This window comes from Saccopteryx bilineata, chromosome 6 (genome assembly GCF_036850765.1).
Source record: "Saccopteryx bilineata isolate mSacBil1 chromosome 6, mSacBil1_pri_phased_curated, whole genome shotgun sequence".
NCBI classification, from domain to species: Eukaryota; Metazoa; Chordata; class Mammalia; order Chiroptera; family Emballonuridae; genus Saccopteryx; species Saccopteryx bilineata.
In genome coordinates, this window is record NC_089495.1 from 153337205 (window position 1) to 153359784 (window position 22580).

The 22580-nt window shown below is 49.6% G+C and overlaps 1 protein-coding gene across 4 annotated transcripts in view; it reads right to left on the reverse strand.

Annotated features, from left to right (window-relative positions):
* Positions 1-547: 547 nt before the first annotated feature.
* PECAM1 (platelet and endothelial cell adhesion molecule 1) overlaps positions 548-22580 on the reverse strand; it is a 60786-nt gene continuing 38753 nt past the window's right edge. For 2 of the 4 annotated variants that reach the window (XM_066234910.1, XM_066234909.1), the window contains exons 13-15: positions 22078-22140; positions 6776-6798; positions 548-1580 (exon numbers count right to left, since the gene is read on the reverse strand). In XM_066234910.1, coding sequence (XP_066091007.1) covers positions 1551-1580; positions 6776-6798; positions 22078-22140 — 116 coding nt within the window. In that variant the 3' untranslated portion in view covers positions 548-1550. Of the gene's footprint in view, positions 1581-6775; positions 6799-15412; positions 15528-16575; positions 16633-22077; positions 22141-22580 lie in introns of all 4 variants that reach the window. The other 2 variants (XM_066234907.1, XM_066234908.1) reach the window with 2 other exon arrangements.

A 22580-nucleotide genomic window follows, 5' to 3' on the forward strand; every position in this document is an offset into this window, starting at 1 on the left:
GACTGGCCCTATGGGGCAGGGAGGTCTGGTGTGAGGACACTGGGAGCCTGGATCCCAAGGCTTAGAAGGGCGGGATGCAGTGGGCTTGCCACATAAAATATAGGATCCTGGTTAAATTCAAATTTCAGATAAATGAATACCTTTATAGTATAAGCATGTACCAAACATTACATGGGACATACTTATACTCAATTATTAATTTATTTGAAATTCAAATTTAACTGGGCATCCTGGTTTGGGGAGATTTTGTTGTCTTTTGCTCAATCTAACAACCCCAACCCTATCTGCCAAGAACAGCCCAGGAGTCCTCAGTGAGGCAGCAAACCATGAAGCCCTGGCCCACGGATCAATGGCTCAGTGTTTGGGACTTAGGCTATTCTGGCCCTGACTCCAATCAAGGGCACAGAGGCCCTTGGCCTGTGCTGACTCAGTCCGCTGATGGGATCTGTTCAGTTCTCTCTGTGACTTCAGCAGGGCTAAGGAGTCCCTAGCCCTACGGATATCCTACATGCATGTGGCCTCTCAGAAGATGACATTTCATGGTCTGTGGAGAGTAAAGATCAAATTTATTTAATACAACACCTGTCACTGAGGCGGATGGAGGGGGTGGTCTCGGGTAGAGATGCCCACTAGTGAAATTCCACTGCAAACGACCACGGCCCCTCCTCCACCCACTCAAGACACCATGAAAAACATCATAAGACCTCAGGAGACCATTTCTTTAGCAAGGAATAAATAAAAAAAATTAGTAAGAAAAATATGCATTTCATTTTTCTATTAAAAATAATATTTGCTGTAGGCAGTCATCTTCCTGTTGTTCAGCCTTCAGCGTGGTAGGGGAAAAGAAAGAGAGTATAAAGAAACAGCATAAGGACGTTTGTGCTGTTCAACTTCGCTTTCTGTTTCGTGCACGGCCCAGGATGAATCTTGTCTTCAAGTTGACCTATCAATGGGGTTGCTCCCAAGCAGCTTTGCTTTCCCATTTGTGTCAGGCAAGGTCATAGAGGGGCAGGGTGCAGCTGTCTGGTCAGTGCTCTGCACTTCCAAGGAACAAGGACTATCCAGAACTACAGGTATTTGGAGGACCAAAGACAGAGAGAAAGAAAATGAGCGCCTCAGCCTGGCGATTTGCTAGACATGATACACTACAGTAAAAAAAAAAAAAAAAAAAAAAATTAAACCAAAACAGGTTTCTGTGGATGAGGGTACTTGGAAAAGTTCTTTGTACAAGACAAAACATTCAAGTTTCAAAATATTCCAGTGGCCTGCTGACTCTGAACCCCCTTCTCTTCCTCTCCTCTCCCAAGGGTGCTCCAACGCAGTGGGAGGTAGGCCACGTGGGACACTAACCAGCCCCTCTGCACCTCTTTACACCCAACGTAAATGGAGCAAGAGGGCTGTAACCACGGGTGACTTGGCCTGAGGAACTGCTATTTCAGTGGGAGCTGGGCAGATTCAGAAATAAGTGCACAGAGCTCTTGGAGTCGGGAGTCATCTGCTCTCCTTGGAACGGGATGTCCTCCCAGGGAGGAGTGTCCGATCTCGCAGTCTTAGGTCCCAGCAAGGGAGCCTTCCGTTCTCTGTAGTGACAAGAGACAAGATGAAAATGGTTACACCCTTCAGGACTGAAGACTGGCCGGTGGAAAGGTATGCTGACAAACAGACAGCTCTTCCCAAAGGAGCTCGGAAACAACGCTGTGGTCGCTGGGACTGCCTGCCCCAGGGGGCCGCTTCTGCCCACACCCACTTCCCCCTTCCTCCATGCCCGCTCTGTAGGGCGTGCAGGCTCTCTCCCCTCATACATGCTGAACATGAGACTATCAAGCGACTTCCTCAAGCACCCACTGTGCGCCCAGCACTACGTCCTGTGGGTGCCGCACTTACCCAGCGAGAAAGACTAGCGAAGTCAAGGGAGACCTGCCTTCTCGCTCCAGCTCTGCCTCTAATATGAGATGGACCTTCTCTAAATCTGGTTGTTGTTTTTTTTAATTTCAAAAATGAAGAATTGAACTCTGATGATCAAACCTAAATGTTTTTTGTTTTGTTTTGTTTTTGTATTTTTCTGAAGCTGGAAACGGGGAGAGACAGACAGACTCCCGCATACGCCCGACCGGGATCCACCCGGCACGCCCACCAGGGGGCGATGCTCTGCCCCTCCGGGACGTAGCTCTGTTGTCACCAGAGCCACTCTAGCGCCTGGGGCAGAGGTCAAGGAGCCATCCCCAGCACCCGGGCCATCTTTGCTCCAATGGAGCCTTGGCTGTGGGAGGGGAAGAGAGAGACAGAGAGGAAGGAGAGGGGGAGGGGTGGAGAAGCAAATGGGCGCTTCTCCTGTGTGCCCTGGCCGGAAATCGAACCCGGGACTTCTGCACGCCAGGCCGACGCTCTACCACTGAGCCAACCGGCCAGGGCCAAACCTAAATGTTTTAAAATTATAAATATATGATTCTGCCTTTAAAAGCAATGGAATTCTGACAGCTTTCAACATAGGTCCACCCTGAAAATGTTATGCTAAGTGAAGTAATCCAGACACAAAAGGAACAAATGTTGTATGACTTCACCTATATGAGGTACTAAGAGTATTCAGATTTAGAGAGACAAAGTAGAACAGTGCCTGTCAGGGGCAGGGGTCAAGGAGGTTGGTGTTGTTAAACGGGACAGAGATCCGGTCTAAAATGATAAAAAGTTCTGGGGGTGGATGGTGGTGATGGGTGTACAACACTGTGAATGTACTTAATGTTACCAAACTGTACACTCTAAAATGGTTAAACAGAACATTTGAGATTTTACTCCCTGGCATGGGGTCAGTTTGGCTCAAATAAACTCATAAAAATAAAGAAATTTTAGAAAGCCAGAAAAATTATTAAAGTGATAAATTTTATGTTGTATGTATTTTGTGATGATAAAATAAAGTTTCCATATGCCATCGTATAGTGTTCTCTATCTGCTTCATATGACTCACATCTTACCCATGCAGTTCTCTATGCTGAGGATGCAAGAACCTGGCCTCTACTCCCCCCAGTTTTATATCCCAGAAAGTACTGACAAACAACACTACCGTGAAGTAGAAAGTGGAAGAGGTCCTAAAAAACTGTAAGAGTTCAGAGGTGGCGAGAGGACCCTAGCTGAGCAGCGCCCTCACGGGGAGGGGTGGGGGGCTCCAGGGAAGTGACTCAGGAACCAGCCTCCAAGGATGGAGCGAGGGGTCAAGAACAGCATGGTGGGAAATACTGGAAGAGGGGCCCTGAGCAATGGTGAGCCTCAAAGAGCAGGCAGCATCTGAGTCTATGACTCTGGACCCTCCAGGGACACAGGGGACCCTGCTGCAGGTGGGACTTGGGGAGTGGGAGCGGGACAAGTTGGGGGGGTTAGCCAGGGTGTTGGAAACCCCATAGCCATGGTTGGCTCCCTGCCGGTGGGCTGAGATCGAATCCTGTATTGTTCTGACCCTGCTGGGTCTGAGGAGACTCTTGGAACAGGATGTAGGTCTGAGGGGCTTTAACTGGAAGCTCAAGGCTCTGTCTCCTCCCCTGCCAGGAGACCCTGGCAAGCGGGCCAAGAGCGTTGTGTTGGCAACCAGGGGGCTGGAGGCCTGCCAGCCTAGGCCGCTGCCCTCGCCCCATTTCCGCTGCCTCCCCAAGGGGTGAGCTGGTGTCCAGCCTTTCTGCAGGACCCAGACCGAGTCCCTCCCCAGACACCTCTGCCCTTCCCTCTCTAGAGGAAGACAGTGCTTGGGTAGCTGCTGTCAGACCAGCCCCACAGACAGGAAGGGCTGGGCCGCTTTTAGCGGCCCTTTGAGGATTTTGAAGTAAAGGGAAACATGATCACAACTAAAGCCTGTGCTTGCTTGTACTTAAATCAGAGGCCAGCCATCAGCCACTCACTACAGCCAGGAGATCTCCCTGCTGTCTGGCCCAAGGTCATTTTACTTCGAACACTCCTGGGATCTCTACTTCCTGCTTCTAGGTCTGTACTAGGTACTCATCTCATTCTTGCAACAACCAGGTGAGAGGTTTTTAACCCCTCCAATTTACAGACGAGAAAACTGAGAGCCTGAGAGGTTAGGAAATCTGCCCAAAGTGACACGGCTAATAAATGGCTAATGAGGGAAAAATCAAGTTTTAATGTGGGTCTCTGATGCCAAGCCAAAGCCTGGCTTTGGTTAAATCTTGTGCCTTGGGGTAAGCCAGTGCTACGATCCCCTTCATGTGATGGGGGAATTTCAAGGCCAAGTGGGGTTCCCCCAACCATGCCCCATATTGCCACAGTGTTTGATGAGAAGAACTTCAAAATAGATAACTGACTAGCTTTTAAGTGATAGTATGCAGGTTGCATAGTACTTCGAACATATGTTTCTCATTTAAACCCTAAGAAACTCCCACTTGGTGGTTATTTTTGTTTTTCTTGTTGTCATCACCTAAATTTTACAGATTGGGAAGCTTAGGCTTGAGGAAGACAGGATCACCCAAAAGATGTCGGAGAACTGGAACTCACACTCCAGTCTCTTGCTCCCACCTCCTGGGCAGTTCGCACTGCAGTCTAGCTGCCTGCTGGCTCCCAGGGAGAGAGGAAGAGAACTGCAAATAGGAATTGCCTTGCTTCAGTAAGAAGGCTAAGTTCTCTCCAAGATCCCGAAACCCAGGCAGGTCCAGATTCACCCCCTTCATTTAAGTACGGACTGTTCTCTTTTACATTATCTGTCTGCCTCGGCCGCAAACACAATTTATAAACAAGGCAAAAATGGCAGAGGAAAATGAAGTCAGAATGTGCCATTGAAGCAAGTCAAACAATACTAAATTGGTATTTGGCTAAGTGGCTGTCTCATTGTTAAGATATTTCCTCCAATATGTTTTCAGAAGCAACGGCCATTAAACAACTGGGAATGATCGCCAGGTTTGATTTCAGGAAGGAAATCCCCTCCCATTTCCCTGCTGGGCAATTCAATTAATTTTCTCCTGACCCTCACCAGCTGATTATTAGGGAAACTGTACTAGCTTCTTTTATAAACTGAATGCTTTCACTTAAAGATTCAAAATTCCTTCCCAATGGCTGGGAACGTCTGCACTCCCGCCAAAAGGGCTTCAGTATTTCAGAGAGCGTCCTGGCTTGGGAAGCATCCTGGGAGCAGAGTTCTGGGCCCACCAGCCAGCTTTGGGGGAAAGGGAAAATTCTATCTGTCCTGGAGCTCAGAGCCTTTGTCCAGAGAGACCATTTGGATTGAAGACAAAGTAAATAAGTCGGTCCTGCGGGTCCAGTAGCCTGTTGACCGCAGCATCTCATTATCTGGGTCCCACGCTGCCAAAGGAACAACGGTGTCAGCTTCCACTCTCTCGAGGCCATGATGGCTGGGACAGTGACATCACTTCTTGGAGGAAATCTTGTGTCATGGACTGGCTCAGGGGTGGGGGAGGGGGTTCTGGAGACCTCAGTTCTAGTCCTGACTCTGCTTTCAACTACCTGGGTAACCCTGGACAAGCTGTTCTGCCAATTCAGGCCTCCATCTCTCACCTGTGAATTGGGCTCCCTGTCCTTACAATGCAACAATAGTCTCTGACTTCACAAAGCCATTCATTTCACTCCTTTTGTCCTTAAATGGATAGCTTTCCTCCATAATGAGGATGGCAGCGGCTTCCTGTCTGTGAAAGGCATAATGAGTTCTCTGTTTTATAGGAATTCAGACTCAGGCGAAACAAAGGAAGCCAGGGGCCCACTGGAAGGGCTACCAGCAATCTTGCTGAAAGTTCTTCCCAAACCTTAAAGAAGCAGTTCAGGGGGGCAAATTCTTCATTTCTTAGGATGCTAGCTGCCCATTAAGTTAACTCCTGCCTTGCTGGGTGGCTCATAAAAAGGTTGGGAGTAGGAAAACAGGGAGAGATGGATCTTCGCAAAATCTGAACTTGGACTTCAGCATTTCTTTTACATTCCCACATGACAAGTAGCAGTTTCCTAAATCCTGTTTCCTAGAGAGTGGCACTTCCTAAGGAGGCATTCAGTCCTTCTTCACACGCAAGCTGTAACTTACCTTTCCCCATCGCTGGGCACTGTCACCCTCTGCTCCAGCGCTGAGCTGCTTACACTGCTCCATCCCTCACGCCTTTTCTCCCTGGTGATGTTTCTATTGGGACCCTGCTGTAATCCGACTCATTCTTCATGGCCCATGCATGCGACCCTTCCTTGGTGAAGAGACTGATAACCAGGAGGAAGGAAGCTCCTCTCTCCTGTGTTTCCATAGTCCTTTGTATAGCTATTACCACCTTGCTTTCTCATCCATTGATAAGGCATCTGACTCCTTCATTGGGTCAAGGACCTTGAGTGTCCCCTGCAGCAGAGGGCTTGGTGTGAAGGGGTGACTGGTACAGGCTCTCAGAATTGAAATGGGCTGTTGGATGCCCCACTCCTCCAAGCATACCCCCAAAATGGCATCCTTTCCTGGCCTGAACCCTGGACTAGCAGGAAATATGAACTCTGCTTTGGAGCTAAGTGCCCTCGATTCCTGATTTTCTGGGCCCTCCAGAGACACTTTCAGTGTCTCCCTTCATACGTAAACTGAGATGTGACGATGGAAACAGTGGGAGAGAATATTTGACATCACAACTGGCCCAGAAAAGCTTGCTAGTCTAATAACAAAATCTCCATTGGCCCAGGGCTCCTGGTCTGAAACAGATGAGGCCAGTATAGGGATGTATTTAGTGGGAATGCAGGATCTGGGTAGGTCTGGAAATATTTCATTGTTCAATGGACTATTTTTAAAAAAGGATATAAAATGTGTACTTACAGAATATCTGTTTTCCATGAAATCTGTAAAACAAAGGGTAACAGGGAGGTGAACAATGCAAAGGGGGCAGGTTAGGCTCTCCCTACCCCAACATCTCAGAGGCAGCGGAGCCCAGAGAGGAAGGGGGATGGTGCAGAGGGAGACGCCAGACCCACAAGCATACTGGGTGCCCAGGGTATGGCTCCTTTGCCCAGATAGTTTCCCCGGGGCCCAGGTGCTCCATGTGACAAGCAAATAATGTTGCTGGCAACTCATTTGACAGTTTAAACAGTTTTTTTTTTAAAAAAAATAGTATCATCTGTAATTTTAGGGGAAAAGATAACTAAAAATGACAGGACATTAGAATGTAGCAGAGATAAAGTATCTACAGTTCTGCTCTTCAAACCCTTCGATACTTTGTCTTTTCTGTGATGAGGAGGCTTTCTTTTGGAGTTGTAATTATACACTACATGCAATCTTACAGCCTATCTTTTTTATATAACATGACTTTATAAACACTTTCTTGTACCTTCTTAAACATTACTGTTAGCAGCTGCATGATAATCATTCAATCGATGTGCCATTATTTACTTAACCAGCTCCTTACTTTAACATGATAATTTAGGTTCCTTCCAAGTTTTTGCTATTTTAAATAATGCTGCCAGTATCCTCTTTGGGAATAAAACTACCCCATATTTCTCACTAGTCTGCCCATTCTCAGGAGTGGGGCTAATGGAGCAGCAGATATAAGCATTGTTGCTGCTCCTGGCATGTACAGTCCAAAGGGCCGGACCTTGTCCCTGGTGAGCCTCATCTTAACTGTCTAGATCACACTGTCTTCTTGCCAGAGGGACTAGCTGGCCCTGCTAGACTTTGGTGATAGAAGCAGCCCTGGTCAAATGTCAGGAAGATGAGAGTGAGCGTGAGAAAGCCAATGAGAACAGGGAGTGAGTAGTCTCTGCCTTCATTGGATAGAAATGGTTTTCACTACAGGAGGCAAGAGAGGGCTTGCCCACTGGAAAGGATCCCACGAACTGCTGTTCTGAATAGGCAGTGCCCCACATATTGGGGCTGATTCTTATGGACTATGGACATAGACATGGAGACAAGCCACAGGGACCTCTTGTTACCTGGGAAAACCCTGAGGGGAGATGTAGGTATTGGGGGTGGTTGCCATTCTTGATGGTGGTGGAGTGATCGAGTGGGGAACCACACCCCTCTCTGAGTCCTCAGTCTTACTGGTGGATACTCTCCAAGGGGCCTCAGGTTCTACCAGCCACCCAAGCCCTAACCTGGTCCCTTCTGAGTCCGGGGCAGTCTCAGGGCCCATCTGTCACAACCCTCTGTTTCTTTCTCTAATTTAGAAATATCCTGTTTCCACAAGTCTACTTCCCCCTTGAACCCTGTCTTATCGCAGCTCTATTGTGTGTCCCTTCTAGAAGGAACAGGGCCAGAAGTTCCTAAGGGCCCCCTTCTGTCCTGGCCGGGACAGAGGCAGGCGTCAACGGCCAAATGGATGAATCAGTCCAACCACAGAGTTGAGCCATTGTGTAAACTTCCACACATTGAGTGAGACCTGGGCAGCAGCACCCCACCCCCACCCCAAATCTGACCTACGAGAACCTGAAGGACCCCATGTTTCCTGCTCCCTAAACCCCAAGGGTTCTGGAATGAGATGAAAGAGGGGGGAAAGCTCAGTCTATGTTTCCTAAAGCAATCTGAACATGAAATACAAAAATTTGAGTCTGCTGACAAACACCAAGTTTATGGAAATGTGTAGTTTTCTTTTCAGTAATAGAGAAATAACCACAAAAATAGAATCTGGAGGACAGTATTCTCTCTCTCTCTCTCTCTCTCTCTCTCTTTCACAGAATACTTTTTTTACACTCTCGAATTGCACGCCTGAGCTGCTCTGGGCCTTGCAGGTGATGGAGACCCTCTGTGCTCTCGTCACCCTCCCAGCGAGGTAGTGGCACAGAGGTCCTCTGTCTTTTTTTTTCTTGATGACCAGCTACACCTGGTATACTGGACTTCTCCCCCTTAAGAAACATCTGGAAGTCTGCATTCTGGGCAAAGAGAAAGCAGAAGGTGGAGGCTGAGTGAGCAGATACTCAGAGGGGAAGCCAGGCTCTGTCTGACCCGAAAGACAGTTAATGTCTGGTTCGGGACCTGGCATCTTTTCCCAGGGCCTCGAGTTATAGGGTGGGATGTGCCCCAGACACCGCCCATGGTGGGCACAGGGCGCCGAGAGAGGAAAACCAGCTGTCCTGTTAGAAGACTCACAGGAGGTAAATTCCTCTAAGCCAGGGTTTCTGAACAGGGACACTCCCCGCATTCTGGTCTGGATAAGTCTTTGTTTTGGGAGCTGTCCCGGGCACTGTAAGATGTTTAGCAGCATCCTTGGCCTCCACCCATTAAAGGCAGTAGCACCTCCCTTGACCTCCAAGTTATGACATCCAAAAATGTCTCCAGACATTGCCAAATATTGCCAACATTGAGAACCACTGCTCTAAGTGTGGAAATCTCACCCAGATCGGAGTTCTTTTCACAGGAAAGAACTTAATCCCAGTGCTAATTGTAATAACCCCTCGACCCTTCTGTTTTAAAATCCAGTGTTAATGTAGGCTAATAGGTTTTGCTTTGGATGACCTACCTGCAAGCCATTTTACAAAGTACACTCAGAATAAGCTGGAGCACTATAAAATGCCTAGGGCTCAATCAGAGGTAAACTTTTCTGGCCAGAAACCACAGTTCGTGCAACTGTGGCTAGCCAGGTGGAGGGAGCCCCTGAGACAAATGGCTTGCTGTGCATTTACAGAGAGGCTCCCGCCCTACTCCCCACTCGGCCCTCCCGCTGGGACAACAAGGGGGGTGGGAAAGAAAATCAAATCCTAAAGAGGTGGGGGTGGGGTGGGAGTTGACTACAGGCCACCCCAGAGCTAGGACAGTCCCTGAGAAGGCACTGCTACCTAAGTCACAGAACCGAAGTGAGTGACAGATCATTGTGCATAAAGTCCTTGTGGGAGTACATTGGGTCTAGCTCCGTGTTAGGAGAGAAAGGAACTAAACTGTAACCTGGACTATTTTCTTTAAATGCTCGTCTCTTAGGACCACCTACATGACTGCTTAATAAGAGACATGGCAGAAACTAGTTTTCCCATTTCGGGTAAGCCAAATCATAAGCTATAACTAGAGCTACTATTGTGGACTGGGGTTTGCAAGTAGTTGGAAAGAAAACAGGAACTTTAGAAACTTCAAGTGCTAAGGTTGCAGATCTAAACTTAAGGAAATAATCAGCATTTCTCTGTTCCCCTAAGAAACTTAAGGTTACAAATATGCAAAAACTCTCTATTTGCTTTCTTTCTGATGTAATTCTTTTTGTTCTGGGAACCCCTCTCCTTCCTTCCCTAACAGGTAGCATCAAATCATTTTACAGCTGAAAAGGGGAGAGGCTCAAAGACCTAGAGGCTTCCTTGCCTTGGACTAAGAGTTCATTGTCAGGACAAGATGTCAGCTTAAATATATGTCAACATAACAGTAGGCTCTGAATAGAACAGAGACTTGAACGGCCATGCCCATGACTCAGCAGGAGGCACTGAGTTGGAAGAGATGTCCCTTTCCTCCCATTTAAAAAAACCCCACCTGCCCACCACAGCCCTATCTTATCCACCCAAGGGCCAAACATACTCCTAGGGGACACTGAGTTATTATTCACTCTACAGCAATTCTACATGAATCAGGGGCATTTTGTTGAGAATGAATGAGAAAACTATCACCCAAGGAAGAAGTGGCCAAGTCATATAACCTGATAAAGGCAGAGCTGAGACCAAACCCCAGGTCTCCATCTCCTACTTCAGCTGTTTTCCATTAGGTTCACAGTACAAAGGACCATCCAGGCAGGACTCCGACCAATGTGAATGCAGCAGAAACACAGTAAGTTGGCACCTGAGATCCTTAACTTAATTCAGATTTGAAGGGAAAGGTCAGGCTCAAAAGCAAATACCTATGTGGTCTTGGAGTCAGGGGTGGATAAAGGATTAGGGTTGGCTCAAAGGGACCCAGGGAGTGACTTGTAGAAGTGACTAATGACCAACTCCTCACCAACATGATGGGGGGGGGGTGCTTCTGGATGAACTAAGGCATAGACAAATGGCTGTCCTTTCCAAATACCAGGACATGCAGACATACGTCTGAATGTTATAATTGGAAAGCAACATGCGATCACTCTTTCAGCCACCCCCTTTGACAGATAAAAAAGGCCAAGCTTAGTTAAATTCACAGAGATGCAAAGTAGTGCGGTGGTTGCTAGGGGCTGGGCAGGGAAGGGAGTGGTGGGTATGAAGTTTCAGTGTGGGAAGATGACAAACTTCTAGAGGTAGATGATTTACAATATTGTGAGTGGGTTTAATGCCCCTGAAATATACACGTAAAAGTGGTTAAGCCTGACCAGGCGGTGGCGCAGTGGATAGAGCATTGGACTGGGATGCAGAAGACCCAGATTTGAGACCCCGAGGTCGCCAGATTGAGCGTGGGCTCATCTGGTTTGAGCAAAAAGCCCACCAGCTTGAACCCAAGGTTGCTGGCTTCAGCAAGGGGTTACTCGGTCTGCTGAAGGCCCGCGGTCAAGGCACATATGAGAAAGTAATCAATGAACAACTAAGGTGTTGCAACACGCAATGAAAAACTAATGATTGATGCTTCTCATCTCTCTCCGTTCCTGTCTGTCTGTCCCTGTCTATCCCTCTCTCTTTCTGAAAAAAAAAAAAAAAAAAAAAGTGGTTAAAATGGCATGTGTTAGGAATACTGTATCACAGTTTTAAAAAACCCAGCCCTGGCCAGTTGGCTCAGCGGTAGAGTGTCCGCCTGGCGTGCGGGGGACCTGGGTTCAATTCCCGGCCAGGGCACATAGGAGAAGCGCCCATTTGCTTCTCCACCCCCCCCCTCCTTCCTCTCTGTCTCTCTCTTCCCCTCCCACAGCCAAGGCTCCATTGGAGCAAAGATGGCCCGGGCGCTGGGGATGGCTCCTTGGCCGCTGCCCCAGGCGCTAGAGTGGCTCTGGTCTCGGCAGAGCGAAGCCCCGGAGGGGCAGAGCATCACCCCCTGGTGGGCAGAGCATCGCCACTGGTGGGCGTGCCGGGTGGATCCCGGTCGGGCGCATGTGGGAGTCTGTCTGACTGTCTCTCCCCATTTCCAGCTTCAGAAAAATACAAAAAAAAAAAAAAAGAAACAAACAAAAAAAACCCCCCAAAACCTGATCTTAGAGACTAAAGCCAAGATTACCAAGACATAGGGCCTCCCACTGCCTGCCAGGCCCCCCTCCTCGGCCAGTACCCAGACACCCCCCAGGTCCCACCTGAGCGTCGCCCTGGGCTGCTACTTGGAGGCAGGCTTTCCTGATGCCCTTTTGCTTATCTAGAGGAGCACTTGGCCTTTGTCTCACTCAGGGGAAAAGGGGGTTTAAGAGCCAGAACTCCGCCCTGTGGGTTAGTTCCCAAAATAGCCATTCCTGGAGTGCTGCCCGCTAGAAGACGCTGGGGAACTGAGAAATTAAGGTGGGACGAATAAAAAATTAAGAAAGGTTAGAAAAGACCCAGCTCTGTCCTCAGCCTGCTCACTGACCTGTCCGGAGACCCAGCCCCCCACCAGGGCCTTTACTTAATTGTGGATCACCCTGCCCTGCGCGCACGCGCGCGCACACACACACACACACACACACACACAGGGTTATGCCTGCTGTCCACCCTTAGCCATCCCTCCAGTATTGCCAAGGGGGAGGGGTAAGAAAAACCCTAACCCTTCACCTGAGAAGCAGAGCAGAACTTAGAGTGATAGAGTCAGAAGGGGGCTCACAGCATGTACAAGATGGCTTGAAAAGTGTGGCCCCCAGACCAGTAGTAGAGCCACAGCATATAGGAAATGGTTATAAATGCAAATTCTCAGCCCCACTCCAGACCTACTGAACTGGAAATGCAAGAGGGGGTGCCAGGCCACCTGTGTTTTGACAGACCTGGAGAACCACTGACCGACATCCGAGCCCATGCCCCTCACTTCACAGAGAAGGTGACCAAGGTCTGGAGAGGTTCCATGAGTCACCCAGACCATACAGACTGTTACCCTTAACTTCTGAAGTAGATAGAGTTGAGTCCTCTACTTGAGCTGGCGATCATGTGGAATGCAAACCAACACAAGAACTGGAAAACATGGATGCATGAGTCAATTAGTTTGGTGTCAGAGGGCAGGAGCATGCACCCTCTGCATCCAGACTCCCTGCACTCAGGTTTCTGCTCTGTGGCGGCTGCTGGCCTTGAACTGGGACGGTTACTTAACCCCTGGACCCACTTTCCCATCTGCAAAACAGGAGTAATAACAGAGCCTCCATCGGCTCTATGGTGATTTGGGGGATTAAGTGAGCATCTGACAGTAAGAGGAAGAGAAAGAAACGAGGAAATCAACTCAGACCCACAGCCAGCATCTCCTTAAGCAGCAGCTGAGCAGAATGGCTCAGAAACAGGAACTCCCTTGACTTCCAGGACGGGAACCGCACAGGAGCCGGGGGCACTCGCTGGCTTTCGCAGCAGCACTGTGATTCTGGCTACAACATCCAGACCTGGCTTTCTACCCTCAACCCCTGGGCAGGAGCCAGCCACCAGGTTATAGAGGGACCCGTGCCCCAACTGACCCCTGATGGCCAGGTTGCAGAGTGAGAGCATCGTGGCCTGGGAGTTGGGAGATGGCTTTAGTCTCACCCTGGACACTGAACTCTCCGGAGCTCCAGCTCCTCTTGTGTTTCCCATAAATGCTTATGATCGATAGAGATAATGCTATGACTGCATGTTTTGTGGGGGGAGGTAACTAGCACCATCCTTGAGCCTACCTCATTCCCTTTTCTCATCTAATCCCATCTCCACTGAACAATTGAAGAAGTTGAGTCTCAGAGAAGTTAGGCAGTGGAAGGTGGCAGTACCAGGGCAGGGGGTTCAATGACTCAGAACAAACCAGGGCCCTTCATGGCCTCGAATCCTTCCCTACAGGGTTGGGTTTTGAGGGTGCCTATGGTCCATTCCAGCTCAAGGCCAAAGGGAGCGGTCCCATTCCAATAGCCTGGCACTGAGGACTGAGGCATCTAGCACAACCCCGGGAACCCCGGGAGAAGCCACCTGCTTAGCCGAATTAAAGCAGATGTAGGGAATCAGAATTTCCCTCCCCCAAATATGCCACTTTGCATAATAATTATTCTGAGCTGGAGGCAGAAAATGAACAGATGCAGAAAGAAACCATCTGGGAGATATGTACCTTCCCACAGTTTTTCGCCACTGGAACTCTTTTCTTCTCTTTTGTCACTTCTCTACAAATGTATTATTCTTCGTTAACATGCCCAACGAGCCACAGATTGTAACCACTCCACTGAGTCGCTCATCACTGCTTGTCTTTTTCTCAAGACTGTTTTTTGTCAGCAGGTCCCCTAACTTCAACCTCTGGAACCATGCTGGGTGTGGCCTTCACCAGCTGGAAAGGGCCTCCGCGGGCAGCCTGAGGTGACTGCAGATCCCTAGGCCTCACCCCTGCAGCCTCAGCACCTGCCAGGTTCCCTTCCCTGAAACCAAATGCAGTGCCATTCTGTGGTCAGGGGCGTGGAGTCTGGCTCTGCTGCGGACCAGTTCTCAGGGACTTGCTTGCTGGATGACCTTAGGCAAGTATTTTTATCATTCTATGCCTCAGTATCCTTATCTGTAAACTGGGATTTATTAGGGCAGATTGAAAGAGATTGTGTAACAGACCACTTAGCACACACAGAATGCTCTCAATAAATGTCAGCTTTTGCATAACTGAAGCCACTGAAAGTGGACCACCTCTGGGACCAGAGGAAAGCAGAAGAGGTATTTTTGCACAATTACCACACAGGACCAACAGTGAACCTAACTTGACCTTTAGCTTTTTGTTACACTGGAAGAACAGAAAAGGCCTATTTATTTCCAAATGTATATTTTGCTGGCTCTGAATATACTGAAAATGAAAAATCAGATGCTTAAGCCAAAAATGGCCCAGGAAATAAATGGCTTTTAAAAATTATTCAATGACTGTCAAGTTCCACAAAGGGCTAGGTTTCTGCTTTAGCCATAAAAACACCATTAAAAAAAAAACAGATTACTTGCCCAGGCCTGTTGGCTCAGTGGTAGGCCATCGGCCTGGCATATGGAAGTCCTGGGTTCGATTCCTGGCCAGGGCACACAGGAGAAACACCCATCTTCTTCTCCACCCTTCCCCCCTTTCTCCTCTCTGTCTCTCCCTCTTTTCCTCCCACAGTCATAGCTCATGCAAGCAAGTTGACCCCAGGCTCTGATCTGATGATGGCACCATAGCCTCATCTCAGGTACTAAAAATAGCTCGGTTGCTGAGCAACAGAGCAACGGCCCCAGATGGGCAAAGCATCGCCCTATAGGGAGCTTGCCAGGTGGATCCTGGTCAGGGTGAATGTGGGAATCTGTCTCTCTGCCTCCTCACCTCTCAGTTTATATATATATATATATATATATATATATATATATATATATATATATATATCTATATATATATATATGTATATATTATGTATTACTCAAGGAGTGATTCCTATTTCAGATAAAAAGAAAAAGTAGGTCCAGGTAATAAGACAGTTACCTGTCTTCTCAATGGTTGTCAGCATCAGAGACTTCTGGGAACCTGTTAGAGTTCAGATTCTGGAGATGATGCTCCTGTGGGTCGGGCTGGGCCTGAGACCAAGGCTGCTGCGGGCCTGTGGACCACACTTGGGTTAGCCGGGATTTACAGAAGTCTCTCAGCACTGACTTAAAGGGAATCTGCTTAATGATTCCCTTTCAAAGAATCCACTTAGCATAAAGAAAACCAAATAAAAGGTGACGGAGGACGAGGTGACTTTAGGTGATGGGCATACAATATAATCCAAATGATCTAGAGATGTTTTCTCTAAATTTATGTACTCTAGTTGACCAATGTCACCCTGTTAAAATTAATTGTCTAAATAAAATTTTTAAAAAAAGAATCCACTTAAATAGAGGTTGGCTGTACAAAGCAAGATATCCCTCTATAAACTATTTCACCTGGGATGTTTATGCCTTTTAGGTTGTGACTTATTTTGGGAATATAAAAGTAACTTTTGTAGATTTCATCACTCTAGAATGGAACACAAAAGTTATACAAAAAAAATGAGAGTATTGGAAGCATCCCCAGTTCCATGTCTGGGGAAGCTCTTCATTAGGAAACAGTGAGATGGAGACTGAAGTGGGCCGAGGAGGCAAGCAAAGCGACAGGGAGAGATCTGGACTCCCTGTCCCTGTCAGTGTGATCTCAGACAGGCTGGAGCTACTGCTCATCTTTAAAGTAAAGCACTGACTTTGTCTAAGACTTGGGGCCACCCTGTACTAGGGCTCCTGTGGGGAGCAGGTGAGGCTCACTGACTGACATGTGAGAACAGGCAGGGCTGCACTGCTTCTCCTGGGGTCACAGGAGAGCACCTGGAACTCTGTCGGGTGTCCTGTGGGCACACAATGGTACCAGGACACACTCCAGTCTCACTCGCCCAGTAGCTAGGTGCCTGTTTGCCTTCCTGCATCAGGCACTTGTAAATAAGCATTACATGGACTAAATTCTACATATTAGCACATGGCGACTCTTTAAAGGTGGTGAGAATCAACTCTGTGTAAGAGATGGCACCTCATTTTGACCTTCTTTGCCCCCTCTTTTCCCTGCCCACTCCCAAGACCCCATGAGTGATTATGGGAGCGGTGCTCACCATATGGAGGAGTCAGGGGCCCCTCACTCACCAGGGGTAGCTTTCCGGATCTCACTGTACACTGTCTCCGTTCCCCTCCTTCCCAGACCTGGAAAGGGACCAGGCACAGGTCAATAGCTACCTCTGGGAACCAGGTCAGCCCACCGCTGGCACAGGAAAATGTCTGAGGCTACCCAGGCAAGGCTGCACCCCACGACCCCATGCCACAAGTGCCATTCCCGGCTTTAGAAGATCCTGGTCTAACAAGAGTCACTCAGCCTGGAAGTAGGAGGTCAATAAGTCACCATGGGAACCCTGGACCTGAAGGGCTGCAGGTGAAGAGGCCTCCAGCAAAAGTCTGCAGCCTCCTATGCAGTGGCCTCATCAATCTCTCCCTGCCACTGTGTCACTGTGTCACTGTGTCCCACTGCTCTGTCAGCCCATCCCAGGAGGCTGGGCTATGGCCTCCCAATTGCCTGAGTCTGGGTTACCACCTGAGCATCACCTGTGACTAGGAATGAGCTGGGACTGAGAAGCACTCACAAATCCAGACAGCTGGCTTCTTGATTGCACGTGCCAACACCTGGCCTCACTGCAGATGCTGTCTCAACTTTTCTTGGTGGAGGGGGCTGGCTTTGGTGTTTTTTAAGCCTCCCCAGGGGATTCGAACATGAAGACTGGACCAGAACCCTCTGGTCTGGACTCTTAAAACAGCAGACAAGAGGAGCCACCTCTGGGAGGATTCCACCCAGAGGAGACACAAGGGTTTAGGAGACAAGGGGTGCCCATTTGGCAATCTGTTTATGTATATGCACTGGCTGTATATACACACACTTCTAGTGTACCTACATGAATTGTACACACACATATAGTATGTACACACAGTATGCACATACAGACGTGCACACCCATGTGCACACTTACAGATACACACTCACAAACCCTCAGGAAACAGGATGGAACCTAGTTACTTCCCTGACTACTCTCACCTGGACAAAGGACCAGGTAGTCTCATTGTATAATAGAAAGGCACCTGACGCCATGTGGCCAGCATTATCCCTCTGCACGTTGGGAAACGGAGCTTCAGACAGGGTAAGACTGCCCTGGCCAATGCCATGTAGAGGTTTCCTTCCTCAGTGGCAGACGGCAAGGGCATGCCCATGGACTCCAACTGCACCAAGATACCTTAACATCACCATGCTCCTGGGACACAACCCCCTCTTTCGCCCCTGACCCTGCACTATCTGATCTGCTCCACTGCCTGCGCGACCCTTTTTCCTTGCCTTATGCCTCTTCATTCTCCGAGCCCCGGGACAAGCTTTGCTCTTGCACTCAGAATGCACACATCCTGACACACCTACATATTCCCGCACACACTCGTCCCTTCCCTGTGCCCTGGGAAGTTATGTAGGCCCCTGTGCTCTCACAGCACTCCCGGGGACACTTGCCCACGACACACCAACATTTGTCCCCATGACTGTCTCCTCTGGTGGCCCCAGAGCTCCTCCAGGGCAGCATCTGAGGTCAGGTGCACCTCCCGATCCCAGCCTCTGCATAGCTACCTAGAGGCACCTGTAAAGGTTTGATGTGACAGTGAAGGCACCAATGTTCCTGTAGGTGTCTCTATCTCAGACCCATGGCCTCCAGGAAGGTCTTGACACAATCAGTCCAATCCCTGAGGTTTTTGGTTTTAGGATTGAAATCCTGGTCACTCATTACACATCGATGGAGGTGGTTCCTATGGCAGGACCCGAATGCCAGAAGAAAGCCTGGGGGGTGGTTCAGATCCTGACAGCTGAACTTGGGGCACCTGAGGTTGCCAGGACCTTGCAGAAGGCATCATAGTGACTCCCCTGTGGCACGGAAGAGGAGTTGGAACTCAGCAGAGTGGCTGAGACACCAGGCACATTCCTGATGGGACACCTGCCGTTCCCTAAGAGGATGGCCAAGATGCCCACACTGATCGCCCTCTGTGACACAGATTTGGGGGTGCAGAGGAAAGCTCTGGGGATCCTGGTATCTGTGGAGGGATCCACCATATCCCCATGGGACTCTGCTCAACATCAGCCCTAGCAACTCACTCACTCAGTGTTATCCTAACAGCTATGTGTGCCAGGCACCACGGAAGAGGAAAAGAAGAATTGAACCTCGTCCCAGCTCCACACTGTGGGGCAAGCGCTGCGCAAACAACGCTGTGGGACGCTGTGTACCAGGCGCACCACATCGCTGCCAACTCATCCTCTGACCCAGCCCCGAATGGAAGTGGGGGAGGGGTGGGGAAGGAATGGAGCTGGGGGCTGGGCGGGCCAAGCCTGGGGGGGGCAGGGGGGGGGGGGGGAGAGCTGGACACTCCTGTGAACTCCACTGCCCCAGGGGTATCAGGGGTGGCCAGTAGACTTCTCTGGTTACCTTGGGGACACTCATATCCTCTGGGCCTGAGGAGCGGCACTCAACTCTCTTTCACCCCCTAATGGGCAGATCAGCCTTGGCAGCAAGGTGGCTGCCACTTCAATGGAGCTGCAGACTTGTAGCTGCCCCGGTGGTCTCTGCCTTGGCCCTCCCGGTACTGCCCGGCTAGCGGTAGGTGGGAGCCCGCAGCTCGCCTCTCCCCACCGCTGGCCGCTTCCCAGCCTCAGCTGCCTGCTAACGACTAAACCAGCCAACAGGCTGTTTGTCTCAGCAGTCAGGGGTATTTCCGGATCGGCTTTATTTGGGCTGTTTTTCTCCATGAACAGAGTTGGAGATGGCAGCAACCTCATGGGGTTTTCCCAGCAATTAGCCCCAGAGCAAACATGCAGCAAACCGGGGTTTACCGGGTTCCTTCCTGCCCCTCCTCCACCCTCAAGGGACCACTTGGTTAGCTGCCAGCCAGGGTTAGAAACGCACACGGTTCCCACCCCCCATCCCTTCCTCCACCCCAACTATGGAGGCCAGAGGCCTTAGGACAGGGAACTGGGTTGGCCAAGACCAAGCCAAGTTTACACATCACTGGCGAGAAAGAAAGGAGGCAGCATCTTCGTTCCCACCCGAGTGACCCTCATTCTAGCTCTGCCAAGACCCTCACAGCCCACACAGCGCTTCTGTGCAAACCGGGAAAAGGTAACCACATGTGTGGGGGGGTCGCCACCTGCCGCTGCACAGCTCCGCAAGAAAGTCACCCCGCCTCACCCTGTCCTAACGCTTTGTTTCTCTTCGCCCCCTCACCTCCCACTTTCAAGCAAGAAAAATTAAAGCAAACATTACTAACATGGAAACAGTCCCAAAGGAACCCTTTTCTAAGTCCAACACCCTGCTTCCTTCTTCCTCCTTCAGCGCTCTGACACCCAAAGCCTTCCAGGCTCTGCCACAGCCCCCCTACTTCCACTCACACTGCGTCCCAACTCAGTGTCCCTTCCCACCTCCCTCAGCGGCAGAGTAAGGGCAGGGCCTAGCCCTCCCGGGCAGCCTCAGAACCTGAGACCACAGCCCAGGGCAGTTGCTCAGTGGGCTACAGAGGATTAAGAAGACAGACAGCAGGAGTGTTACCACATACATTCAAATTCTTGTTTGAATTGCCCTCTTGTGATGGTCCTCCTTTCTTCTGCACTTGAAGTCCCCTGAAGAGGAAGTAAGCTGCTACTCACAGATCTAGACCATGATGCCCAGGGATGGAGGGGCTCGGGCTGGACCAGGGAGGGCTGGCAGGGAGTCCCTACAGCGCCATCAGCCACAGCCCACCCAGACTCGGTTCTGAGCACGAGACCCCTGTACTGCCTCCTCTTGGGCATCTGGAATTGAACCCAACTCAACCATCGTCACCACAGGAAGGTTCCTCCCAATCTCAGACAGAGGTCAAGACCATCCAAGCAGTCATTTTGTCTCCCCCATTCTGGCCGTGAAATTTTCCATCCAGTGCTGTAATCTGTCTCTAAATATCAAATCCATCCATTGCCAGCACTTTGGCTCCACCCTCATCCCCTCTTGTCTGCTGATAACATTCTTGTCCCCTTCACATCCGTCCTCCACACCAGCCACAAGGATTGCTTTTTAAAGAAGGAAGTTAGAATCTGCGGCTTTTCCTGCTTAAAGGTTTCCAAATCCACTGAGACTAAAATGCAAAGAGAACCTTGGAGGCCCTGCAGGCCCTGGCCCCCACCCTGTCCTCCCCAGCTCCACCTGCCTCCTCTCTCTTTTGCTCTCTCTGCAGACACACAAGTCTCCTTTCAGATCCTTAAATGAGCCAAGCTCTGGGCTACCTTACTCTGCCCTTTCTGATTCCTTCCTCCTTTGGACGGGGCCACCTTCTTTGTGTCCTTCAGGATGCAGCTCAAATGCCACCCTTCAAACAGACCCAAGCCAGAACAGGCGTCACCTTTTACGCCTTCTCATTGTAGCCCTTCTCTTCCTTCGGAGCACTTGCTATAGCCTGATATGATTTATTCTTTGTTTCCTTGTTTTCTCGACTCCTCACAGGCTCTACCTCTTGCTGCTGGTCTATTCGACCTTGGTGTGCAAGGATAATGCTCTATCCGCTGAGCCACAGGCCCTTAATTTATTAACTCAACAAGTGAATCATTTCACAATGAAATAAAGAGAAAGAGAACCTCAAAGCTGTCATGGCCCCCACCCCTCCCAGGTCCAGTCTGGACTTAGAAGTGGGAGGTGCAGATGGGTTACACCAACTCTAGGGACCCTTCTTACTGCAGACTGTGGGAATGGTACCCAGTTGTGCAGCTCACAGCCCAGGCCCTGTACGGGATGACATTACCTGGGAGGGTCTCTGCACACACCTGCTGACATGGTACCTGGAACCTTAGTGAGGAAAGAGGGAAGGAACCCCAAACTCCTCTCAGATCATGGAGGAGAAGAGGTGATGAGAGAATGTCATCACCGTGTAGCTCTGCCAATGCTATGCAGGCTTTAGCCTCCGCAGGAGGGGGGTGCATGGCAATAACCCGATAAGCTTCCTAGCAGCTAAGATTGATGCTCTAGCGTTTGCTGTGGACTGGCCCACTCCGAGCCAGTCTTCCCAGCACAGAACCAGAGTTAGGGACCTCCAGGCCAGCCTGTCCCTGAGAGAACCACTCAAAGGAAGGGATTCTGTGTTTTCAAAAGCCTTCACCCAAGTGTGGCTCTAAATAGCAAAGCCCTCACTACTTTCAAACATGCATTTCCTTTATACAAGCTCAGTCTGCAAGCAACTTTTTAAGGAAGATGCCAGGTTTGGAAAAGGGGCGTACCACTGGAAGAAGCACAGACACCCAGGAGTGAGGCTGATCTCAAAAAAGCTCTCAAAAAATATTTCTTAGTACTTAGTGATTGCTCAATAAAACATATCCACTACTAGTAGTATGATAAATAATAATAATTAATGAAATTTTATATCTCAAACCTGGGCGGGGGTCACTGCTCCTCCTGCCTTAGGCGTGTCCAGCAGGCTTGTCTACTGACTACCTCAATTCTAAGCAACTAAGAGTGACTAGACTCTCATCCCTGGGTCACATCCCACCTTACCCTGTGTGCCTGCACCCAACGAGAGTTAAGTGTGAAGGAGCACTTTAGGGATGGCGTTTACCTTCATGAGGCTCAAGGGAGGTCACTTCCACTTCTGTGTACTCCACATCCAAGGTCAGAGGCTCTGCTCAATGAAAACACAGCACCCTGCAGTTATAAAGAATCCCCTTGGGAGGCCTCAGACTACATTAGAGATTTTCATTCAAATGATTAACACATCATGAGGGGAAGCCACATTGGTGTAACTCCATTCTAAGTGGGTGAGAAGCTGCAGTCTGGGGAAGGCAGTGGGTAACCTGGCACTTCCCGGAATGTGGAAGGACCCCCCTGCCTGGGTCCCTGTTGTTCCCGAAGTGGGAGGGTTTACAAAAGCTCAGTAGATACAGAAAACAGCCGTAGCAGCCACAGCAGTTAACTAGGAGCCTCCACGGTCACAGGCATAGAAAGCTATCTCCAGGCTGGAAAGAATCTCATGGAATGGGGAACGACAGGGTATTCCCAGCCTAGAAATGCTCTGAGACTGTGATGTGTATGCACTCAAACATAGGTTAATAAAAAGTCAGG